Raw genomic sequence first — 25,088 nt, forward strand, 5'->3', positions numbered from 1 at the left:
TTAATAAGTGAGTTCAGCAAGGTTGCAGGATAATAGATCAATATATATAAATCAGGTGTATTTCTGTACATTATTAATGAAATAAAATTTTATTTATAATAACAACAAAATGAATAAATTAATACTTATGAATAAATTAAACAAAAGTGTTAAGACTTGTGTTCTGAAAACTATAAAACATTATTGAAAGAAAATAAAGAAGATCCAAATAAATAGACACTCATTTTCACTGATCAGAAAACCTAATTTTGTTAAGATGGTAATATGCCTCAAATTGATCTACGGATTTAATAAAAGCCCTATCAAAATTCCAACTGCCAATTCTTTCAGAAATTGACAAACTGAACCTAAAATTCACATGAAAATGCAAAGCATCCAGAATATCCAAAACAATCTTGAAAAAGAAGGACAAAGTTGAAGAATACTTCCTGATTTCAAAGTTTACCCCAAAACCACAATAATAAAGACAGTGTGGCACTGGCATAGATTGATGGAATAGAATTGAAAGTCTAGAAATAAACACTGCATCTATATTCAATTGATTTTTGATAAGGGTGCAAAAACAACTGAATGTGAGAAAGAACAGTCTTTCAGCAATATGCAGGAACATCTGTATCTCCAAGTACCTAAGAATGAAGTTGGACCTCTTTTTTACACCATATGTAAAAATTAACTAAAGTAGATCATAGACCTAAATATATAAGCTAAAACAAAACTCTTAGAAGAAGAAACTCTTAGAAGAGCAATCTTTGTGATCTTGAGATAAAGCCTTCTTACAAATGACACCAAAAGTAGAAGCAATAAAAGAAAAAATAGATAAATTGGACTTAATCAGAATGTAAAACTTCCGCTTTACAAGTAATTTCATCAAGAATGTAAAAAAAAAAAAAACCCAAAAAACAAAAACACAAAATGAGAGAAAATATTAGTGAAATCTACATTCAGTAAGGGACATATGTCCAGAATATATAAAGAGCCCTTATAACTCAATATTAAAAAGACAAGAAATCCAAATTAAAAAGAGGCAAAGATCTGGGGCACCTGGGGAGCTCAGTGGGTTAAGCCTCTGCCTTCAGCCCAGGTCATGATCTCAGGGTCCTGGGACTGAGCCCCACATCGGGCTCTCTGCTCAGCAGGGAGCCTGCTTCTCCCACCCCTGCCTGCTGCTCTGCCTACTTGAGATCTCTCTCTCTGTCAAATGAATAAATAAAATCTTAAAAAAAAAAAAAAGCAAAGATCTGAACAGAACTTTTTCCAAAGCAGATATATAATAGCCAAATAAACACATATAAAGATGCTCATCATAAGTAATCAGGGAAATGCAAATCAAAACTACAATGTGATACCATTTCACATTCACTGGGGTCTATAATTAAAAAGACAGAGGGGCACTTGGCTGGCTCCTTGAGAGCATGTGACTCTTGCTCTCAGAGCCATGAGTTTGAGCCCCATGTTAGGTGTGGAGATTGCTTAAATAAATAAACTTTTTTAAAAAGATAATAACAAGGGTTGGTAATGATGAAGAGAAATTGGAACTTTAATACATTGCTGGTGGGAATGTAAAATGGTACAGCTTTTTTGAAAAACAGTTTGCCATAAAATTACCATTATACCCCAGAATTCCCCTCCTAGATATATATACTCAAGAGAAATGAAAAAATATGTCTCCACAAAAACCCATGCATTGGTGTTTATACAAGAATTGTTCATAATAGACAAAAAGTGGGAAAAAACCCAAATGTCCTTCATTTGATGAATAAAGAAAATATGTTATATCCATATAATGGAATATAATTTAGCAATAAAAAGGAATGAAATACTGATACATGCTACCACATGGATGAACATTCCTGAGTTAAAGAAGCCAGTCACAGAAGACCACATATTTTATGATTCCACGTATATGAAATGTCCAGAATAGGCAAATCAATAGAGGTAGAAAGTAGCTTCATGGCTGTCAAGGGCCGGGCAGGGGAAAGATGGAGTGAGATTGCTCATGGCTATGGGATTTCCTTTTGGAGTGTTGAAAATGTCCTAAAATTGATTGTGGGGCTGACCACGTAGTCCTCTGAACATATTTTAAAAGCATTTAAATGGTTCAGTTGTATAGTATGTGAATGATATCTCAATAAAGCTGTTCAGCAACAACAAAAAATGAATGATCAGAATGTTCCAAGCAGGGGCGCGTGGGTGGCTCAGTGGGTTGGGGCTTCTGCCTTTGGCTCGGGTTGTGATCCCAGGGTCCAGGGATCGAGCCCCACATCAGGCTGTCTGCTCAGTAGGGAGCCTGCTTCCTTCTCTCTCTGCCTGCCTCTCTGCCTACTTGTGATCTCTGTCAAATAAATAAATAAAATCTTAAAAAAAAAAAAAAAAAAAAGAATGTTCCAAGCAGAGGGACCTGTAGAGACAGAAAGTTATGGTCCATCAACTCAAGGAGTTTGGAATGGCAGAAGTCAGGAGAGAAATCAAAAATAAGTACTATGGGGGCGCCTGGGTGGCTCAGCGGGTTAAAGCCTCTGCCTTCAGCTCAGGTCATGATCCCAGGGTCCTGGGATCGAGCCCCGCATCGGGCTCTCTGCTTAGCAGGGAGCCTGCTTCCTCCTCTCTCTCTCTCTCTCTGCCTGCTTCTCTGCCTACTTGTAATCTCTATCTGTCAAATAAATAAATCTTTAAAAAAAAAATAAGTACTATGATGCTGGAGAGGTAGGATAGGGCCAGATCAGAAAAGGCTATGTATATCATATGGGTTTGGATTTAATCCCAAGGAAGAGGTACCAATTGAAGGACTTACACAGAGGGTGGAAATGACTGGATTCATGTGGCACAAAAATATGTCTCGTCCCTATAGGGAAAATAGATTGGATGGGACCTAGAGATTAGATTAACTTACAGTAACCAGGCAAGTGGTATGTCAAAGAGATATTTAGGAAAAAGAATCAATAGAACGTTGCTTAGAGGAAGCAACTTGACCTGACCCTAGATTAGAAGCAGGTACTTATTCACCTTTTGTCAGTACGGATAGGATAATACTCCTTTTTATGGGGCCTAATTAATTATTCATATATTCAAGCCTTCGCACATTCCTTTTAAGACTACACACCAGACATTAATCTATGAAAACAATACAAGATTCTTTCTACTGCTGACTTTCTCAGTGGCACGAGGCCAGCTCCTTAGAAGCTTAAATGTCAAACTTTGCCATCTAAAACTACATAATACTAAAACCTGGATGTAATGGTCTGGCTTTGGAAACTAAATGATTAAAGCTTTTCTTAAGGCAAATTAGGGAAAAGAAATGACACAATCAGTGCTAGAAACTGAGTAGCTAAGCAGTTGTTTAAAAATAATTATCCTCAAGAATACACAGGGCTTTATGTAGAAAGGATAGGTTTTTTAAAATTCTTTGCCCAAGTGAGAATAAAATAAGGAAAAAAGGGCTTAAACCAAACCAAGTGGTCCTATACAGAATAACTCCCGATATGGAAAATTGTTTAATCGTGGAATGAATAGCCAAAGCCAGTTGGGCAACTCTTTCTCCGGTTTTAAAGGATAGATTTTTATATCTCTGGGAAGGCTTTGGTGTGGCCCTGTCCATCAGGAGTGGGGCCAGCAGCTCCTGGGCAGGGCAGCAAGAACCCTAGGGAAGGAATGCCCAGAATCTTCCTTCACCCTTCTTAGATTTGTCACGGTGTTCTAGAAAGAAAGTTCGGTGAGCTCTAATGGTTTCTTTGTGTAAAGGGGCTCTGGATACATTTCTGTATGAAAACAGGAACTGATCTCCCCGCTCACCAGCAGACGCCCTTAAGATGCCTACCTTCCACGTTGGAGACAAAGCCCAGGCTTCGCTTCAGGTCAGAGCAGATAGAGTGGAGACACCATCGGAATTTGGCGTCACAGCGGTACTTATTGGCGCCACAAGTGTCATAACAGACGTCCAGCTGGTTGCAGCACTTGGTCATTGCTGGGATGCCCAAGTCCATCTGGGGAAAAGTGAAGGAAGAAAATGCCATGTTCAGACCAAGGACCTGAGGCAACCTTGCCCTCCTTGTTATGAACTAGCCAGCCCTCAAATTCCTATTACACATTCAGATCAATTCCAAAACACCAGACACTCGAGAGAATCTGTCCAGTTGACAGTTACCAGATGTTAAGTTTCAATCATGGTTTAGTTATTAGTTTATTAACTCTGAGCAGCTCATTTTCCTCTTCTTTTAACTGTAGTAATTTTCAAATTTGCAGGCCACTGCAGTGATGAAAATAGAGATCAGAAGGTTGTCACCTCTGAATTCAACCAAAAGCTATGTCATATGAGATTTTGCTTGAGCAAAGGATCCAAAGGCTCAGAGGTATGAAAAATTAAGCCTCCATTCATCAAGAAGTCACCAGCATTGGGGCGCCTGGGTGGCTCAGTGGATTAAGCCGCTGCCTTCGGCTCAGGTCATGATCTCAGGGTCCTGAGATCGAGCCCCGCGTCGGGCTCTCTGCTCCACAGGGAGCCTGCTTCCTCCTCTCTCTCTGCCTGCCTCTCTGCCTACTTGTGATCTCTCTCTGTCAAATAAATAAAATAAAATCTTTAAAAAAAAAAAAAGAAGTCACCAGCATTTATTAGGGACCCATCCCACACGGCACAGTTTTAAAAGTGTGTGTATGTGTCAGGGAGCAGGGTGGGGCCTAGAACCCTTGGCTCCTGACCGAGGGCGGACTGCGGTCAATGGTGAGATCTAACACACACACGGACATGTACTAAGCATCCTATAAACAGTTGCAAATGTTGTGGCATAAACTGAGCAACGAGGTGCATAGAATGCCACATCTAGAGTTTGATACCTTTATATGGGGTTGTTTTTTGTTTTTGTTTTTGCTTTTTTTTTTTTTTTTGAGAAGCTTATCAGGGTTGAAGATAGACCTTAGGGTGTAGCAGGTAAAGAAAGGAGAACAAATCATATATGAGCAAATCATAAGTGAGCAAGTCAGTTTGTTTAGTCTTTCAAGGGCTTAGCACAGATGTATTTCTTTGTGGTTTTTTTTTTTATTATTTTTTACTTAGAGAGAAAGGCAAGTTGGTGGAGGGCCCTGACTTCCAAAGTAACTGGTAAGAATTGATAAAGACTCTGGAGGAAGGCAAGGACACGATAGAATGAATGATTGCAGAGAGTGACGGTTCTGTGGTCTGTGAAATAGTTTGGATCGGGGTGTCTAGACATAGGAACAGAATCTTACAATCTTCTGCAGTTCTTCTGATCATAGAGTCTTGGACTGAGGGGAGACTGTGAATATCTGGGTTTACGGTATGGGTGGGGAGTGACTGATTAAGCAGTTATTACAGATCCTTTCCACCTTAAATGGTCCATTATTTGAACTTTTACTCCAAGGCCACCTAAGGGCAGAATATGGACATTGGCTATTTAAAATGCCCTTCTGAGAGAAAAAAACAAACACATGGTTACATGAAGAGTACATTACGTAACTCATTAGACAAGGCAACAGCCTGGGCTGTGCATTTCTGGGCAGATTCCTATCATCTGATTCCTTCCATTTTGCTTATACTTCATGCTTCCAATTAAACATATATCCCAGCAGAGGTCCTTGAAAATTCGATGAGTATTGTTGCGATCATTCAAGTCAACTAAATTGGAAATACTTGAACTAGTTCTAAACAATACTTGTACCAATAAACCAAATGACATTACTCCCAAAATAAAGTGCCTGCTGTTGAAAACTGACCTCTGGGCTCCGGAGCCAAGATACGTAATGTGAAGACAGTTTGGGGATAAGGAAGGGACATCGTTTACTCCTTTGTCAGGCAAAGGAGGCTGCAGGACTAATAGCTCCCAGACTTTGAGCCCATCCTGGGGTAAGAGGCTGAGAGAGGATGTATAGGAAAATACAGGATTGGGCAGTGTCAGTAGGAATCTGGTTCGTGCTACCAGCCGTGTCCCCTATGTCTTCACATGCCGATGCCAGCCATCCGCATCTCGTTGCTAAGCATCAACATCCATACCGAGTTCCTAGAACAAAAGTTCTACAGAAAAACAGTGATGGGAAGGGGAAGTTTTCAAGAATGAGGAAGGGAAAAATTTGTTTTCAAGTCAAGCCTTGCTGAAGCATTAATGTGTCCATCTTAATAATTTCCATCCACTTGTACATTTCTATATCCGTTTCGATACGGCTTCCATAGCTACCAAATTGGTATCAAGTATAAGAGCCAAAAAAGCCACTATGGATTCTGAAAAACAACCTGAGGGTCTTGAAGGGGCAGGGGGTGGGAGGTTGGGGGAACCAGGTGGTGGGTAATAGGGAGGGCACGTATTGCATGGAGCACTGGGTGTGGTGCAAAAACAATGACTACTGTTACGCTGAAATTTTAAAAAAGCCAAAAAAGGGATTTCTCTAATATAAAGGAATATTTGAAAAGATTGCCTTTCCTCTGTCTCCATACATGTGTTGTCGATTGTGGACAAGGCTGGGCCTATGGCCATGCGGGTGGTGCAATGTTCAAAAGCATCCTATCAAAGGGGACAGCTCCCCACAAGACATCATAGATTTGTTCATTTCTTAAGAAACATGTCTAGGCAGGGTGCCTGAGTGGTGTAGTCAGCTCAGTGTCTGACTCTTGGTTTTGGCTCAGGTTGTTATCTCAGGGTCATGGGATCCAGCCCTTTGTTGGGCTCTATGTTCAGCAGAAGCCCACTAAAGATTCTCTCTCCCTCTCTATGTTCCTCCCCTTCCTCTCTCATGGTTCTCTCTCTCAAATAAATAAATCTGTAAAAAAGAGAAGAAAAGAAAGAAAGAAAGGGAAAGAAAGAAAGAAGGAAAGATAGATGGTGCACCTGGGTGGCTCAGTGGGTTAAGCCTCTGCCTTAACCTTCGGCTCAGGTCATGATCTCAGGGTCCTGGGATCGAGCCCCGAATAGGGCTCTCTGCTCAGCAGGGAGCCTGCTTCCCCTCTCTCTGCCTGCCTCTCTGCCTACTTGTGATCTCTCTCCCTCTGTCAAATAAATAAATAAAATCTTTGAAAAAAGAAAGAAAGAAAAATGTCTAGTTAATGGCAAATTTCCTCTTCTAACAATCAGTATATTAGGATAAATTTCTGACAGATGGAAAAGGAAAGGAGACATTTTCCCAATTTGCACAAAAATGCCATAATGGTGGGCAACATTTTTTTTTTAAGATTTTCTTTATTTATTTGAAAGAGAGAGCACCAGCAGGGGGAACAGCATGCAGAGGGAAAGGCAGACTCTCCGCTGAGCTGGGAGCCAGATGAGGGTCTCAGTCCCAGGACCCGGAGATCATGACCTGAGACAAAGGCAGAGGCTTAACTGACTAAGCCACTCACATGCCCCAGAGGGCAGCATTTTTGATAGAAGAATAAAGATTATGCTGCTTAGAAAACTATTACAAAGTAAAATCTTTTGAATCAGCTGAAAAGTGAAATTTTTGCCTGATTAAGGCAGAATTCAAAATCTACCTCCATCCACCTCCATTTTACATCACTCCTCTTTTTTGAAGTCAAACAGATAAAGGGGCCTCCAAGAGGTCTTAAAATCAATCAGTTTATTATTTGTTTTCAGGAGAGGTCAGTAGTTTGAGAAATGGCCAGCAGCATGAAGAGAAATGTTTAGCCAGTGGCTAGGTGGGGTTTGCGGCTGGGGGCTGGAGGCTTGTATGTGGTTGGGTATGTGTAGATTACTGTGATCTTAATACTCTTAATATCCAATCTGATGTTACCAGCATGAAATCAACCACTTTGAAAAGTCTTTGCTGCTCAGTGCCAATGACTCCAGCACATCACAGGAAAAGTCTCACTGAATCTACATTAAGTCAGACTTGTTAGATTTCATAGGAAGTTTTGTGTGAGTCCTTAAAATTTGGCTGATACTTGCAGTGGTGATTTTCAAGTTTATTACACAAGGTCTTATTTGAGGGACAGCTGCCTCTGATAAGAGGAAATCAGATACATTCTTTGAAAATTATCTCCCTTACTCTGTATCCAGTTTTTTTGAAGACTTTATTTACTTTTTTGTCAGAGAGAGAGAGAGTACAAGGAGGGAGTGCGGCAGGCAGAGGGAGAAGAAGGCTCCCTGCTGAGCAGGACTTAATTCCAGGACCTTCAGATCATGACCTGAGCCAAAAGCAGATGCCTAACTGACTAAGTCACCCAGGCATCCCTCCAATTTAAAACAATTTTACTGCCTATATTCCATAAATGATCATGCCCATCAGGGATAACTCATTGACTTTCCTTCATTAAAACCAATCAACTAAGAAAATAATGATAATGGTACATACACTTTCTGGTACCTTAAGACCCAGGAAATAGGAGCTGCAGCCGTTGGGCTCCTGAGGCTTGTAGCCAGGTCTGGGCATGGGTGCCTTTCCTAGCAGGAGAAAGAGAGGAAAAAAGCAGGGAGAAATATTAGGAAATTAAGCATTTGGAAACATTCATCGAATAAAAATTATCTAAAATCATATTCAAATTTTCCTTTAAAAGTCATCATTCCTCACCAGATAGTCACATTCCAGTTAGGTGGTAATGATGGTGATAATGATGATAATGTCATAAAAGGGTAATAATTTTCAGACTAGTTTGGTGTTTTTCTCCTAATCTCTAAGAATTTTATGAGCATTCATCTACTAACAATTCTCGTGTTTTGTTTTATTTTTTCTTTTCTAACTTTTACTTTTTATTCTTTTATTTAAAATCAGTTAATTAACATATAGTATATTATTAGTCTCAGAGGTACAAGTCAGTGATTCAGCAGTTGCGTATAACACCCAGTGCTCATTGTTACATCACGTGTCCTCATTAATGCCCATCACCCTTGTTACCCCATTCCTCCACCCCAACCCTCTCCAGCAACCTCAGTTTGCTTCCTATAGTTGAGATTCTCTTACGGTTTGACTCCTTCTCTTATTTAGTCTTGTTTGATTTTTCCCTACCTTCCCCAATGATCCTCTGTTTTGTTTCTTAAATTCCACATGTGAGTGAAATCATATGATATTTGTCTTTCTCTGACTGGCTTATTTTACTTAGCATAATATCCTCTAGTTCCGTCTACTTCCTTGCAAATGGTAAGATTTCAATTTTTTTAACTTTTTTTAAAATTATTTATTTTTTCAGCGTAACAGTATTCATTGTTTGCACAACACCCAGTGCTCCATGCAAAAACGTGCCCTCCCTATTACCCACCACCTGTTCCCCCAACCTCCCACCCCAGACCCTTCAAAACCCTCAGGTTGTTTTTCAGAGTCCATAGTCTCTTATGGTCCGCCTCCCCCTCCAATTTTTTTTTTATAAACATATAACGTATTTTTATCCCCAGGGGTACAGGTCTGTGAATCACCAGGTTTACACACTCCACAGCACTCACGATAGCACATACCCTCCCCAATGTCCATAACCCCCTCCCCCGCTCCCAACCCCACCTCCCCCCAGCAACCCCCAGTTTGTTTTGTGAGATTAAGAGTCATTTATGGTTTATCTCCCTCCCAATCCCATCTTGTTTCATTTATTCTTCTCCTATCCCCCTAACCCCCCATGTTGCTTCTCCATGTCCTCATATCAGGGAGATCATATGATAGTTGTCTTTCTCCAATTGACTTATTTCACTAAGCATGATACCCTCTAGTTCCATCCATGTTGTCACAAATGGCAAGATTTCATTTCTTTTGATGGTTGCATAGTATTCCATTGTGTATATATACCACGTCTTCTTTATCCATTCATCTGTTGATGGACATCTAGGTTCTTTCCATAGTTTGGCTATTGTAGACATTGCTGCTATAAACATTCGGGTACACGTGCCCCTTCGGATCACTATGTTTGTATCTTTAGGGTAAATACCCAGTAGTGCAATTGCTGGGTTATAGGGTAGTTCTATTTTCAACACTTTGAGGAACCTCCATGCTGTTTTCCAGAGTGGTTGCACCAGCTTGCATTCCCACCAACAGTGGAGGAGGGTTCCCCTTTCTCTGCATCCTCACCAGCATCTGTCATTTCCTGACTTGTTAATTTTAGCCATTCTGACTGGTGTGAGGTGATATCTCATTGTGGTTTTGATTTGTATTTCCCTGATGCCAAATGACGTGGAGCACTTTTTCATGTGTCTGTTGGCCATCTGTACGTCTTCTTTGCAGAAATGTCTGTTCATGTCCTCTGCCCATTTCTTGATTGGATTGTTTGTTCTTTGGGTGTTGAGTTTGCTAAGTTCCTTATAGATTTTGGATTCTAGCCCTTTATCTCATGTGTCGTTTGCAAATATCTTCTCCCATTCTGTCAGTTGTCTTTTGGTTTTGTTAACTGTTTCCTTTGCTGTGCAAAAGCTTTTGATCTTGATGAAACACCAATAGTTCATTTTTGCCCTTGCTTCCCTTGCCTTTGACGTTGTTCCTAGGAAGATGTTGCTGCGGCTGAGGTCGAAGAGGTTGCTGCCTGCGTTCTCCTCAAGGATTTTGATGGATTCCTTTCTCACATTGAGGTCCTTCATCCATTTTGAGTCTATTTTCATGTGTGGTGTAAGGAAGTGGTCCAATTTCATTTTTCTGCATGTGGCTGTCCAATTTTCCCATCACCATTTATTGAAGAGGCTGTCTTTTTTCCATTGGACATTCTTTCCTGCTTTGTCGAAGATTAGTTGACCATAGAGTTGAGGGTCTATTTCTGGGCTCTCTATTCTGTTCCATTGATCTATGTGTCTGTTTTTGTGCCAGTACCATGCTGTCTTGATGATGACAGCTTTGTAATAGAGCTTGAAGTCCGGAATTGTGATGCCACCAACTTTGGCTTTCTTTTTCAATATTCCTTTGGCTATTCGAGGTCTTTTCTGGTTCCATATAAATTTTAGGATGATTTGTTCCATTTCTTTGAAAAAAAATGCATGGTATTTTGATAGGGATTGCATTAAATGTGTAGATTGCTATAGGTAGCATGGACATTTTCACAATATTTATTCTTCCAATCCAGGAGCATGGAACATTTTTCCATTTCTTTGTGTCTTCCTCAATTTCTTTCATGAGTACTTTATAATTTTCTGCGTATAGATTCTTAGCCTCTTTGGTTAGGTTTATTCCTAGGTATCTTATAGTTTTGGGTGCAATTGTAAATGGGATTGACTCCTGAATTTCTCTTTCTTCTGTCTTGTTGTTGGTGTAGAGAAATGCAACTGATTTCTGTGCATTGATTTTATATCCTGACACTTTACTGAATTCCTGTACAAGTTCTAGCAGTTTTGGAGTGGAGTCTTTTGGGTTTTCCACATATAGTATCATATCATCTGCGAAGAGTGATAGTTTGACTTCTTCTTTGCCAATTTGGATGCCTTTAATTTCTTTTTGTTATCTGATTGCTGAGGCTAGGACTTCTAGTACTATGTTGAATAGCAGTGGTGATAATGGACATCCCTGCCGTGTTCCTGACCTTAGTGGAAAAGCTTTCAGTTTTTCTCCATTGAGAATGATATTTGCGGTGGGTTTTTCATAGATGGCTTTGATAATATTGAGGTATGTGCCCTCTATCCCTACACTTTGAAGAGTTTTGATCAGGAAGGGATGCTGTACTTTGTCAAATGTTTTTTCAGCATCTATTGAGAGTATCATATGGTTCTTGTTCTTTCTTTTATTAATATGTTCTATCACATTGATTGATTTGCAGATGTTGAACCAACCCTGCAGCCCTGGAATAAATCCCACTTGATCGTGGTGAATAATCCTTTTAATGTACTGTTGAATCCTTTTGGCGAGAATTTTTGCGTCTGTGTTCATCAAGTTCTCTTTTTTGGTGGGATCCTTGTCTGGTTTTGGGATCAAGGTGATGCTGGCCTCATAAAATGAGTTTGGAAGTTTTCCTTCCATTTCTATTTTTTGGAACAGTTTCCGGAGAATAGGAATTAGTTCTTCTTTAAATGTTTGGTAGAATTCCCCTGGGAAGCCGTCTGGCCCTGGGCTTTTGTTTGTTTGGAGATTTTTGATGACTGTTTCAATCTCCTTACTGGTTATGAGCCTGTTCAGGCTTTCTATTTCTTCCTGGTTCAGTTGTGGTAGTTTATATGTCTCTAGGAATGCATCCATTTCTTCCAGATTGTCAAATTTGTTGGCGTAGAGTTGCTCATAGTATGTTCTTATAATTGTCTGTATTTCTTTGGTGTTAGTTGTGATCTCTCCTCTTTCATTCATGATTTTATTTATTTGGGTCCTCTCTCTTTTCTTTTTGATGAGTCTGGCCAGGGGTTTATCAATCTTATTGATTCTTTCAAAGAACCAGCTCCTAGTTTCATTGATTTTTTCTGTTGGTTTTTTGGTTTCTATTTCATTGATTTCTGCTCTAATCTTTATGATTTCTCTTCTCCTGCTGGGTTTAGGGTTTCTTTCTTGTTCTTTCTACAGCTCCTTTACCTGTAGGGTTAGGTTGTGTACTTGAGACCTTTCTTGTTTCTTGAGAAAGGCTTGTACCGCTATATATTTTCCTCTCAGGACTGCCTTTGCTGTGTCCCACAGATTTTGAACTGTTGTGTTTTCATTATCATTTGTTTCCATGAATTTTTTCAATTCTTCTTTAATTTCCTGGTTGACCCATTCATTCTTTAGAAGGATGCTGTTTAGTCTCCATGTATTTGGGTTCTTTCCAGTTTTCCTCTTGTGATTAAGTTCTAGCTTCAGAGCATTGTGGTCTGAAAATATGCAGGGAATGATCCTAATCTTTTGATACCGGTTGAGACCTGATTTGTGACCCAGGATGTGATCTATTCTGGAGAAGGTTCCATGTGCACTAGAGAAGAATGTGTATTCTGTTGCTTTGGGATGAAATGTTCTGAATATATCTGTGATGTCCATCTGGTCCAGTGTGTCATTTAAGGCCTTTATTTCCTTGTTGATCTTTTGCTTGGATGATCTGTCCATTTCAGTGAGGGGAGTGTTAAAGTCCCCTACTATTATTGTATTATTTTTGATGTGTTTCTTTGATTTTATTATTAATTGGTTGATATAGTTTGCTGCTCCCACATTAGGGGCATAGATATTTAAAATTGTTAGATCTTCTTGTTGGACAGACCCTTTGAGTAGGATATAGTGTCCTTCCTCATCTCTTATTATAGTCTCTTATTATAGTCTTGGCTTAAAATCTAATTGATCTGATATAAGGATTGCCACCCCAGCTTTCTTCTGATGCCCATTAGCATGGTAAATTGTTTTCCACCCCCTCACTTTAAATCTGGAGGTGTCTTCGCATCTAAAATGAGTTTCTTATAGGCAACATACTGATGGGTTTTGGTTTTTTATCCATTCTGATACCCTGTGTCTTTTGGTTGGGGCATTTAGCCCATTAACATTCAGGGTAACTATTGAGAGATATGAATTTGGTGCCATTATTAGCCTATAAGATGACTGTTACTGTATATTGTCTCTGTACCTTTCTGATCTACTACTTTTAGGCTCTCTCTTTGCTTAGAGGACCCCTTTCAATATTTCCTGGAGACCTGGTTTGGTGTTTGCAAATTCTTTCAGTTTTTGTTTGTCCTGGAAGCTTTTTATCTCTCCTTCTATTTTCAATGATAGCCTAGCTGGATAGAGTATTCTTGGCTGCATGTTTTTCTCATTTAGTGATCTGAATATATCATGCCAGCTCTTTCTGGCCTGCCAGGTCTCTGTGGATAAGTCTGCTGCCAATCTAATATTTTTATCATTGTATGTTATAGACTTCTTTTCCCGGGCTGCTTTCAGGATTTTCTCTTTGTCACTAAGACTTTAAATTTTACTATTAGGTGACGGGGTGTGGACCTATTCTTGTTGACTTTGAGGGGGGTTCTCTGCATCTCCTGGATTTTGATGCTTGTTCCCTTTGCCATATTAGGGAAATTCTCTCCAATAATTCTCTCCAATAGACCTTCTGCTCCCCTCTCTATTTCTTCTTCTTCTGGAATCCCAATTATTCTAATGTTGTTTCATCTTATGGTGTCACTTATCTCTCGAATTCTCCCCTTGTGGTCCAATAGCTGTTTGTCCCTCTTTTGCTCGGCTTCTTTATTCTCTGTCATTTGGTCTTCTATATCACTAATTCTTTCTTCTGCCTCATTGATCCTAGCAGTGAGAGCCTCCATTTTTGATTGCACCTCATTAATAGCTTTTTTGATTTCTACTTGGTTAGATTTTAGTTCTTTAATTTCTCCAGAAAGGGCTTTTATATCTCCAGAGAGGGTTTCTCTAATATCTTCCATGCCTTTTTCGAGCACGGCTAGAACATTCAGAATCGTCATTCTGAACTCTTGATCTGACATATTACCAATGTCAGTGTTGATTAGGTCCCTAGCCTTCGGTACTGTCTCTTGTTCTTTTGTTTGTGGTGATTTTTTCCACCTTGTCATTATGTCCAGATAAGAGGATATGAAGGATCAAATAAAATACTAAAAGGGTGGCAAAGACACCGGAAAAATGCACTGTAACCAAATCAGAAGAGACCCCAAATTGTGGGGGGGAGAAAGGGGATAAAAAGAGGTTCAGAAAAAAAAAGAAAAAAATTAAAAAAAAACAAATAAAGAAAAAATATAAAAAAGAAAGAGAAAATATATATTTAGATAAACTAGTCAAAAAAACGTTAAAAAAGAAAAGGGTAAAAGTTTTAAAAAATTTAGCAGAAGAAGAAAAAAGAAAAAAATTGAAAAAAGAAAAAAAAATTGAATTAGCTGCAAGACTAAAGAATCATGGGGAGAAAGCCATGAGTTCCGTGCTTTGCTTTCTCCTCCTCTGGAATTGCGCTGCTGTCTTAGGAATTGAACCCGCTTTCCTTGATAGATGAACTTCGTCCTGGCTGGATATTTTGTTGATCTTCTGGGGGAGGGGCCTGTTGTAATGACTTTCAAGTGTCTTTGCCCGAGGCGGGATTGCACCGCCCTTACTGGGGGCCAGACTAAGTAATCGGCTGGGGTTCGCTTTTGGGAGCTTCTGTTCCCTGAACGCTTTCCGTAGAGTTCCGGAGGACGGGAATGAAAATGGCGGCCTCCTAGTCTCCGGCCCGGAGGAGCCGAGAGCCTGGGGCCCCACTCCTCAGTGCGCCCCCAGAGGACAGCACCCAATCACTCCCATATCCCCAGTCTCTAGCCACGCTCTGAGCTCACCCAGCCCGCGACCAGTTCAAGGTAACCCCAAGCTGAGAGTTAAGTCCTCGGCTCTGTCTCTATAGCCGGCTTCTCTGTTCTAATACCTGCGAGCTCTGTGACACTCCGACACCCCCAATCCTTCTGTGACCCTGTGGGACCTGGGGCCACGCTGACCCCATGTGGGCTTCACCCTGGTTTAGCCTCTGGAGCAATGTCCCTCAGTGGAACAGACTTTTAAAAGTCCTGATTTTGTGCTCCATTCCTTCGCCGCTTGCCGGGAGCCGGCCCCTCCCCCCGCGGTCTATCTTCCCATCGTTTTAGATTCACTTCTCCGCCAGTCCTACCTTTCAGAAAGTGGTTGATTTTCTGTTTCTAGAGTTGCTGTTCTTCTTCTCTTGGATCTCCCGTTGGATTTGTAGGTGTTTGCAATGTTTAGATAAGCTATTGAGCTGATCTCCTGCTACCTGATGTAGTCTCAGCCTGCTACTTCTCCACCATCTTGACTCCTCTAACTCAAGATTTCAATTTTTGATGGCTGAGTAATATTCCATTGTGTATATGTACCATAACTTTTTTATCCATTCATCTGCTGATGGGTATCGGGGTTCTCTCCATAGTTTGACTATTGTGGACATTGTTGCTATAAACATTGGGGTGCATTGCCCCTTTGAATCACTAGGTTTATATCCTTTGGATAAATACCTAGTACTGCAATTGCTGGGTCATAGGGTAGCTCTATTTTTAACTTTTTGAGGAAGGTCATAATGTTTTCCAAAGTGGTTGCGCCAGTTTGCATTCCCACCAACAGTGGCAGTTGAGTGTGATGGAGTTCAAGTTTTAAAGCATTGTGGTCTAAAATATGTAGGGAATAATCCCAATCTTTTGGTACCAGTTGAGAACTGATTTGTGACCCAGTATGTGATCTATTCTGGAGCATGTTCCATGTGTACTCAAGAAGAATGTATATTCTGTTGCTTTAGGATGGAATGCTCGGAATATATCTATGAAGTCCATCTGGTCCAGTGTGTCATTCCAAGTCCTTGTTTCCTTGTTGATTCTTAGATGATCTGTCCATTGCTGTGAGTAGGGTGTTAAAGTCCCCTACTATTTTTGTATTATTATCAATGTGTTCCTTTAATTTTGTTATTAATTGGTATATTTGGTTGCTCCCAATTTAGGGGCATACAATTCCAGACTTGAAGCTCTGGTACAAGTACAAGTACAGACTCTGGTACTTCAAGGTACTGGCACAAGAAACAGACACATAGATCAAGGGAACAGAATTTGTATTATTATCAATGTGTTCCTTTAATTTTGTTATTAATTGGTATATTTGGTTGCTCCCAATTTAGGGGCATACAATTCCAGACTTGAAGCTCTGGTACAAGTACAAGTACAGACTCTGGTACTTCAAGGTACTGGCACAAGAAACAGACACATAGATCAAGGGAACAGAATAGAGAGCCCAGAAATGGACCCTCAGCTCTATACTCAACTAATCCTCAACAAAGCAGGAAAGAATATCCAATGGTCAAAGACAGTCTTTCAAACAAATTGAGTTGGGAAAATTGGACAGCCACATGTAGAAGAATGAAACTGGACCATTTTCTTATACTATATAAAAACAAACTTAAAATGGATGAAAGACCTAAATGTGAGACTGGAATCCATCAAAATCCTAGAGGAGAACACAGGCAGCAACCTCTGTGACCTTGGTAGCAGCAACTTCATGCTAGACATGTCTCCAAAGGCAAAGGAAACAAGAGCAAAAATGAACTATTGGGACTTCATTAAGATAAAAAGCTTTTGCACAGCAAAGGAAATAGTCAATAAAACTAAAAGAACAACCTACAGAAGGGGAGAAGATATTTGCAAATGTCTTATCACATAAAGGGCTAATATCTAAAACCTGTAAAGAACTTATCAGACTCAACACCCGAAGAATAAATAATCCAGTCAAGAAATGGAGAGAAGGGGCGCCTGGGTGGATCAGTGGGTTAAAGCCTCTGCCTTCAGCTCAGGTCATGATCTCAGGGTTCTGGGATCAAGCCCCGCATCAGGCTCTCTGCTCGGTGGCGAGCCTGCTTCCTCCTCTCTCCCTCTCTGCCTGCTTCTCTACATACTTGTGATCTCTGTCTGTCAAATAAATACATAAAATCTTAAAAAAAAAAAAGAAAGAAAAAAAAAAAGAAATGGAGAGAAGACATGAACAGATATTTCTCCAAAGAAGACATACAAATGGCGAATAGACACATGAAAAAATGTTCAACATCACTTGCCATCAGGGAAATGCAAATCAAAACCACAATGAGGGGCACCTGGGTGGCTCAGTGGGTTAAAGCATCTGCCTTCAGCTCGGGTCATGATCCCAGGGTCCTGGGATCGAGCCCCACATCGGGCTCTATGCTCAGCAGGGAGACTGCTTCCCTTCCTCTCTCTCTCTCTGCCTACTTGTGATCTCTGTCAAATAAATAGATAAAATCTTTTAAATAAACAAAAAACCACAATGAGATACCACCTCACACCAGTCAGAATGGCTAAAATTAACAAGTTAGGAAATGACAGATGTTGTCAAGGATGAAGAGCAGAATACAAATATATGAAGGTTAAAGGGCATCCTACTAAAGAAAGAATGGGTCAACCAGGAAATTTAAGAAGAATTTTTTTAAAAATTCATGGAAACAAATGAAAATTAAAACACAACAGTTCAGGGGGTGCCTGGGTGGCTCAGTGGGTTAAAGCCTCTGCCTTCGGCTCAGGTCATGATCCCAGGGTCCTGGGATGGAGCCCTGCATCGAGCTCTCTGCTCGGCAGGGAGCCTGCTTCCTCCTCTCTCTCTCTGCCTGCCTCTCTGCCTGCTTGTGATCTCTGTCTGTCAAATAAATAAATAAATAAAATCTTTAAAAAAAAAACAACACAACAGTTCAGAACCTTTGGGATACAGGAAAGGTGGTCCTAAGAGGAAAGTATTTAACAATATAGGCCTTTCTCTAATGTTTCTTAAGTGCATGACTTTGGAGATCAGGTTCATGGCAAAATGGAACTAAACTCAAGGTGTCTTGGGGCACCTGGTTGACTCAGTCAGTTAAACCTCTGACTCATGATTTCAGCTCAGGTCACGATCTCAGGGTCATGAGATTGAGTCCCACGTCAGGCTCCATGCTCAGCGGGGAGTCTGCTTGAGATTCTCTTTCTTTCCTTCTGCCCCCTCCCCCAGCTTGTGCCCATGCTCTCTCTCTCACTAAAATGAATGGATTAATTTTTTTTAAAGATTTTATTTATTTATTTGACAGAGAGAGAGATCACAAGTAGTCAGAGAGGCAGGCAGAGAGAGAGGAGGACGCAGGCTCCCTGCGGAGCAGAGAGCCCGATGCAGGGCTTGATCCCAGGACCCTGAGATCATGACCCGAGCCGAAGGCAGTGGCTTAATCCACTGAGCCACTCAGGCGCCCCTGGATTAATTTTTTTTAAAGATTTTCTGTATTTATTTGACAGACAGAGATCACAAGTAGGCAGAGAGGCAGGCAGAGAGAGGGGGAAGCAGGCTCCCCGCAGGGCAGAGAGCCCGACATGGGGCTCGATCCCAGGACCCCAAGATCATGACCTGAACTGAAGGCAGAGGCTTAACCCACTGAGCCATCCAGGCGCCCCTGGATTAATTTTTAAAAACAAAATAGAATAGGGGCGCTTGGGTGGCTCAGTCAGTTAAGTGTCTGCCTGCAGCTCAGGTCATGTTCCCAGGGTCCTGGCATTGAGCCTCACGATGGGCTCCCTACTCAGTGGGAAGCCTGCTTCTCCCTCTCCCTCTTCCTCTGTTATTCCCCCTGCTTGTGCTGTCTCTCTCTCTTAAATAAATAAAATCTTAAAATAAAATAAATCTCGAGGTGTCTTACTCCTCCATCCACTGTGAGACAAAACAGAACACTGATCACATGCTTAGCAAATCAGAACTTTAACAGTAACTCAAACATTTTTTGGAATAACTTGAAGAAAATTTTTCAAGATTCCATAAATGTAAGCAAAGCATTGTTGATCAAAGAGCAAAGAAAACATCACCAGGCAGTATTTGAAGCTTTGTATCATAGAACCAAGCTGAAACAATCTGACAGGCATATAATTTCTTAGTTTCTGCTACATGGCTTTTGAGTTATTTTACAATCTTGCAGTTCTGTAGAGAGAAGCTTTGTCAATGTTATAGATAAAGAGAATCTTGCAGGACAGTCCTGGCAATGAGTATTTTTGTTCTGTTATCCAGATCAGGAAAACAGGACTAAGGGGAGTGTAATTTATCTAAGTTGTATGCTAAGTGGGGGAAATGGCATATAAATCCTGATTTCTTGTTTTATGTCTCCAAAGCCTATGTTCTTCCATTCCACTACATTCCTTTGCCTTTTTTTTTTTTTTTAAGGAAATGCAAGACAGAGGAAAAGACTGAGGAAATCAGCTAAGAATTAATCCTCAGAGTGAGGCACATAGCATTTCTTTTCTCATTCTTTTCTTTTACCTTCTCCTACAAGGTATTTCATTTTTAATTATTTGATATTATGAAATATTTCAAAACTGAAGAAAAACTCCAGAGGAACAAATACCCATGTACTCATTACACAAACATAATAAATGTTAACATAGCCAAACTTGCTATCCATATTTTTTGTTTAATTAAATGTTACAAGTACAGTTGAAGCCACCTTTACACTCCCTTGTTTTAATTTTTAGATACCTAGTCTCTGCTTTAAAGCCCACCCTCCTTATTATTCTTTTTTTGACTATTCTTGGACCTATTGTCTTATAATTGAATTTTAGAGTCAACTTAGTAAATTCTACAAGAGATAGTGCAGGATTTTGTTTGAAAATACATTGACTTTTTAGATTATTCTGTAGACAACTGACTTTTCTTAGAATATTCTCTCTCCCCAGACATGGGCATAATTTTCTATTTACTTGGGTCTTCCTTCATGTCCTTCAAGAGAGTATTATAACTTTTACCATGCATTTATTCTGTTCCCCACATAGTGTATTATCCAGATGCTTAAACAAAATAGAATATACCATAATCCAGAATTAAGGATCATAAGCCTCATATGGCAAATCTGCACTTTTCTGGAACCCAGGATGCTTCTAGCCTTCTGCTCTACCAGCCCTAGAATGCAACCCGGCTCTCATGGCTCAAGATGGAGCTTCCGGTACCACATACATACTGCAATCAGCAGGATGAAAAGAGGAGGTAGAAGGGTCACAGCCCCCACTCTTTAATAAACACACTCCAGGAGTGCCTGGGTGGCTTATTTGGTTAAGCAGCTGCCTTTGGCTCAGGTCATGATCCTGGAGTCCCAGGATCAAGTCCCTCATGGGGCTCCCTACTCAGCCGGGAGTCTGCTTCTCCCTCTGACCCTCCCCCTTCTTGTGCTCTCTCTTATTCTTGCTTTCATATAAATACATAAATAAAATCTTAAAAAAAAAAAAAAACAACACCCTCCAGAAGGGTACACACATCACTTTCTCCTATTTCCCTTTGGCCAAACTTAATCAAAGAGCAATACCTAGTTGCAAAAGTGGACTAGGAATTTAAGTCTTTTTTCAATGTAGGTATCCATGAGCCCAGCTTAAAATTGGGGAGGAGGGACTTATTACTATAGAAAAGGGGGAAGATAATAGGAGATACAAAGCAGTCTCTGCCACAATCTGTTTGGTATTTGTTTCTCTGGTAGGACGTGTATATGAGATCACAGTTCAAGATGGCTCCCAGGAATCCCCATCTCTTGGTGTCCATGCCCTCGTGTGTTGTCCCAGGGTTGGTCTATATGCTGTAGAGAATATGGCAGAAGTGGAGGTATGTTTCTTCCAAGATGTGCCTATCAGCACTAGACAGTCACTAATCAAATTTCTGTCTCTATAAATTTGCCTATTTATAGATTTATAGATTTCACATAAATGAAATCATACAATATGTGACCTTTTCTGTCTGCTTCTTTCACTGAGTATCATGTTTTCAAGGTTCATCCATTTTGTAGCTATGGATCAGTATTTCTTTTTATTGTGAGTAAATATAATGCACATTGAGGTTTTCCCCACTTTTTGGTGATTATGAAAAATGCTACTACAAACATCATTTTGTGTGGACAATGTGTTTTCATTTCCCCAGAGGAATAAAACTTCTGGGTCAGATGCTAACTCTGTTTAACATTTTGAGGAGCTACTAAACTATTTTCCAAAGTGGTGGCACAGTTTTACATTCTCCGCAGCAATGTGTAAGTGTTCTAATTTCTCCACATCCTCTCCCCACCTGTTATAGCCTTTTTGATTACAGACATCCTAGTGAGTGTAAAGCAGTATTCATGGTCATTTTGATTTGCATTTCCCTAATAACTAATAATGTTGATCATCTCCTCCTGTGCTTATTGGCCACTCATATGTCTTCTTTGCAAATACTTTCTCCCATTCTGTGGCTTGTCTCTTCACTTTCTTGATGGTATTCTTTGAATAGCCAAAGCTTTTCATTTTCATGAAGTCTGTCTACTTTCTTTTTTTTAAGGTGAAATTCACATTTCCATCTTAAAGAATACAGTTCAGCATTCAGTACATTCATAATGTTGTGCAACCATTGTCTCTTTCTACTTCCAAAACATTTCATCACCCTCCAACGGAGACCAAATGCCCATTAAACATATTCTCTCCTCCTCCCAACCCCTGAAAACCACTCATCTGCTTTGTCTCTAGGGATTTATCTATTCTGGATGTTTGAATAAATGGAATCACACAATATGTTACATTTTGTCAGTCCCTTCTTTCACTTAACATAATATTTTCATGGCTTATCTGTGTTGTAGGATATATCAGTACTTTGTTCTTTTTATGGCTGAATACTATTCCATTCTCTGGATATACCACAATTTGTTTATTCATCTATCCATTGATGGACATTTTGGTTGTTTTCATCTCTTGGCTATTGTGAAGAGTGCTGCTATGAACACTAGTATGCAAGTATTTGTTTAAATATCTGTTTTCAATTCTTTTGGGGACATATACCTAAGGAGTGGAATTGCTGGGTCATATTGTAAGGCAATGCTGAACTTTTTGAGAAACTATCCAACTGTGTTCTTCAGCAACTACGTCATTTTACGTTCCCATCAGCACTGCACAAGGGTTCCAATTTCTTCATCTCCTCACAGTTTCATTGCACTATATCTAGGTGTGGATTATATACTCTTCTCCTGATTGGAATGATCCAAAGGCCTGGTTTCCTACACATCTGGATAATTCACAGCCACTGTCTGAACGTTTTCCTTTCCTCATTCTCTCTACTTTCTTCTCCTGGGCCTCATATTATTGAATGATAAATCTTCTTAACCCTATCCTTTATATATCTTAACTTCTCTTTTACATTTTCCATCTTTTCCTCTGTCTCTGTACTGAATTTTGACTAGCTCATCAAGTCTATTTTTCATTTCACTAAAATTCTCTCTAGGTTCACTAATCTGCTATTTAATCCATCTACTGAGTTTTTTCTTTCAATGACTATAATTTTCACTTCTTGGAATCCTATTTGATCCTTCTTTTAAATCTGTATATTCATTTTCACTGAATTCTGGGTTTTTAAAAAATTTGTTTTCTAGTCCTTCTTTTATTTCTTTAATAATTTCAAATATTCTTGTTATATTATTTTATGGTCTCCAGTCTTTGGGATGCTAAATCAGTTTTTTTTTAAATATTTTATTTATTTGACAGAGAGAAATCACAACTAGGCAGAGAGGCAGGCAGAGAGAGAGGAGGAAGCAGGTTCCCCGCGGAGCAGAGAGCCCGATGTGGGGCTCGATCCCAGGACCCTGAGATCATGACCTGAGCCGAAGGCAGAGGCTTTAACCCACTGAGCCACCCAGGCGCCCCGCTAAATCAGTTTTTAACGTCTCTTGCATCTCCCTCTTATTGGATTATTTTTTCACATGGTGTGTAATATTTTAGTAAGACTTCAGCTTCAGAAGGGCTTGTTTTTCTAAAGGAATTCCTGGGCCCTGGTCATGTACTACAAAGTGGTTCCTCAATTACCTTTGCTATGGCTCGAGGAGTCTTAAGATTCTGTAAACACTAGTATTTATGTTACTTTCTCAGCTTGGGGAACTCACACCAGGCCAACTGTAGAATTTCGAATTCCTCACTTGTGAATAGAATATGTTTGGAGTAGGGATCTTTTGGTGGGTGTTGTTTAGTCGGCCTTCAAGCCTCAGCCCACAGGGGGATGGAAATCATCCCTGCTACTTTCTTGGACTATTGGATAGACTTTTTTCTAACTCATTTAAACAGACTGGGCAAATCCTCAGGCTCTAAGCTTTATACAGCCTGTTCAGTTCCAAATTCCCAATTCTCCCAAGAGAAAGTTAATATTCTCTCTTCATATGAGTACTTTTTATAGCTTTTTTAAAAAAAGCTTATTTATTTATTTATTTATTTATTTATTTGAGAAAGAGCATGAGCAGGAGGGAGGGGCAGAGGGAGAGAGAGAAGCAGGCCTGCCACTGAGCGGGGAGCCTGATGCAGGCCTCCATCTCAGGACCCCGGGATCTTGACCTGAGCAAAAGGCAGACGCTTAATTGACAGAGGCACCCAGGTGCCCCTCTTTGTATGAGTATAAAAACCCATTCCTCCCCTCCTAGAGTCTACATATGTTTCTGACTAAAAACTTCAAGGTTTTTAGCATCAGCCCCCGCTCACCCCTGTGACACTACTGTTCCCCTCCAACTGGAACATATAGGTTTCCCTTTATGCCATTCTAGCTTGAGGGTGTATTTTTTAAAATGTTTTCCTTTCACCCAACATTTTTCTTATTTGTAATGGCGAGGAACTGTGCTTATTGGTGGAGCCCGCCAACCCACCAGTAACCCCTACATGACTTTTCAAAGTTCTTGAGAAATGTAACCTACACTGATATAGTACTAACCTACTATGTGTGTGCATGCGCACACACGTGTGTGTGTGTGTGTCTATGTGTCTGTGTCAGTATTTAATACTGTTACAGTATGTATAGTGTGTGTCTGTAACAGTATGTAACTCCTTTGGAGTTGGGGAATGGGTAAAGTGTATTAAATACTGTTAGCAATCAAATTACACATATGAAAATAATCACGCTATGCCATAGATTAAATGTGAATTGTCTCTTGTAGGTGAGATGATTATGGTGATTTTATTTTTTCTTTGGATTGTTCTTTTACAAATGTCCCACACATACAAGCTTTATAGAAATTAGGGGGGAGATTTTTCATGAAGAAACAAATGTGTAAATTTTGTGATAAAACTTATCTCTTTAATAATTTTGTTGATTAAGAGCTTTTGCAACAGATGCAGTGCAGTTTCCTGGGTTACCCTCTGCCTTTTTGCACTTGATGACTCACAGAAGATAAAATTCTAATAAACCAGTTTGAAAGCTAATGGAACTCCAACTCCAGACACTTCCTACCTGTCCTGCTATGATGATTTTTTTTTTTTTTTGGTACTTAATAGTTCATGATAGCTGTAGGAATTCCATTTAGGAATGAAGCCTGAGAGAAAAGTTCTAAGAAAAAAGGCAATGGTTTGAATCTGGGCAGAAATCATTTACTATATCCTCAACTTATTGTTTGAGTTATTTTGAGTTGCATTGAGTCTTTGCAGTTTGATACTTCGAGTCTAAGCACCAATAATGTACTATGTCCACAGATTAATTTTATTTTCTGGTGTTGGTTATTTACAGGAGTGGGAAGTTGACCACTTGATCCTCTGGTGCAGGGGTTGGCAAACAATGGCCCAAGACCAGCCCATTGCCTGTTTTGTATAGCCTGCCAGCTAAAAATTCTTTTCATATTTTTGAACAGTTGGGGGGGTCAAAACAAGGATAATATTTTGTGTCATGTGGAAATTATATGAAGCTCAAATTTTAGTGTCCATAAAAATGTTTAATTGGAGCACAGCCACAGTCATTCATTACATATTAGCTAGGGTTGCTTTCACAGAAAACAAACCAGCAGAAGGTTG

General features: G+C 40.0%; 2 protein-coding genes across 5 annotated transcripts in view; one reads left to right on the forward strand and one right to left on the reverse strand.

Moving 5' to 3' along the window:
- The window catches only part of OIT3 (oncoprotein induced transcript 3), a 36,769-nt gene extending 32,352 nt beyond the window's left edge, over nucleotides 1-4,417 (forward strand). The window contains exon 9 of the mRNA XM_046027007.1: nucleotides 4,240-4,417. Within this exon, the coding sequence (XP_045882963.1) occupies nucleotides 4,240-4,311 (72 nt within the window). The 3' untranslated portion in view covers nucleotides 4,312-4,417. The remainder of the gene's footprint in view (nucleotides 1-4,239) is intronic.
- PLA2G12B (phospholipase A2 group XIIB) overlaps nucleotides 1-25,088 on the reverse strand; it is a 33,417-nt gene that overhangs the window by 3,590 nt on the left and 4,739 nt on the right. For 2 of the 4 annotated variants that reach the window (XM_046027011.1, XM_046027010.1), the window contains exons 2-3: nucleotides 8,290-8,378; nucleotides 3,815-3,980 (exon numbers count right to left, since the gene is read on the reverse strand). In XM_046027011.1, the coding sequence (XP_045882967.1) occupies nucleotides 3,815-3,980; nucleotides 8,290-8,378 (255 nt within the window). The remainder of the gene's footprint in view (nucleotides 1-3,814; nucleotides 3,981-8,289; nucleotides 8,379-25,088) is intronic. The other 2 variants (XM_046027012.1, XM_046027013.1) reach the window with 2 other exon arrangements.

Source organism: Meles meles, chromosome 13 (genome assembly GCF_922984935.1).
Source record: "Meles meles chromosome 13, mMelMel3.1 paternal haplotype, whole genome shotgun sequence".
In the NCBI taxonomy this organism is placed as follows: Eukaryota; Metazoa; Chordata; class Mammalia; order Carnivora; family Mustelidae; genus Meles; species Meles meles.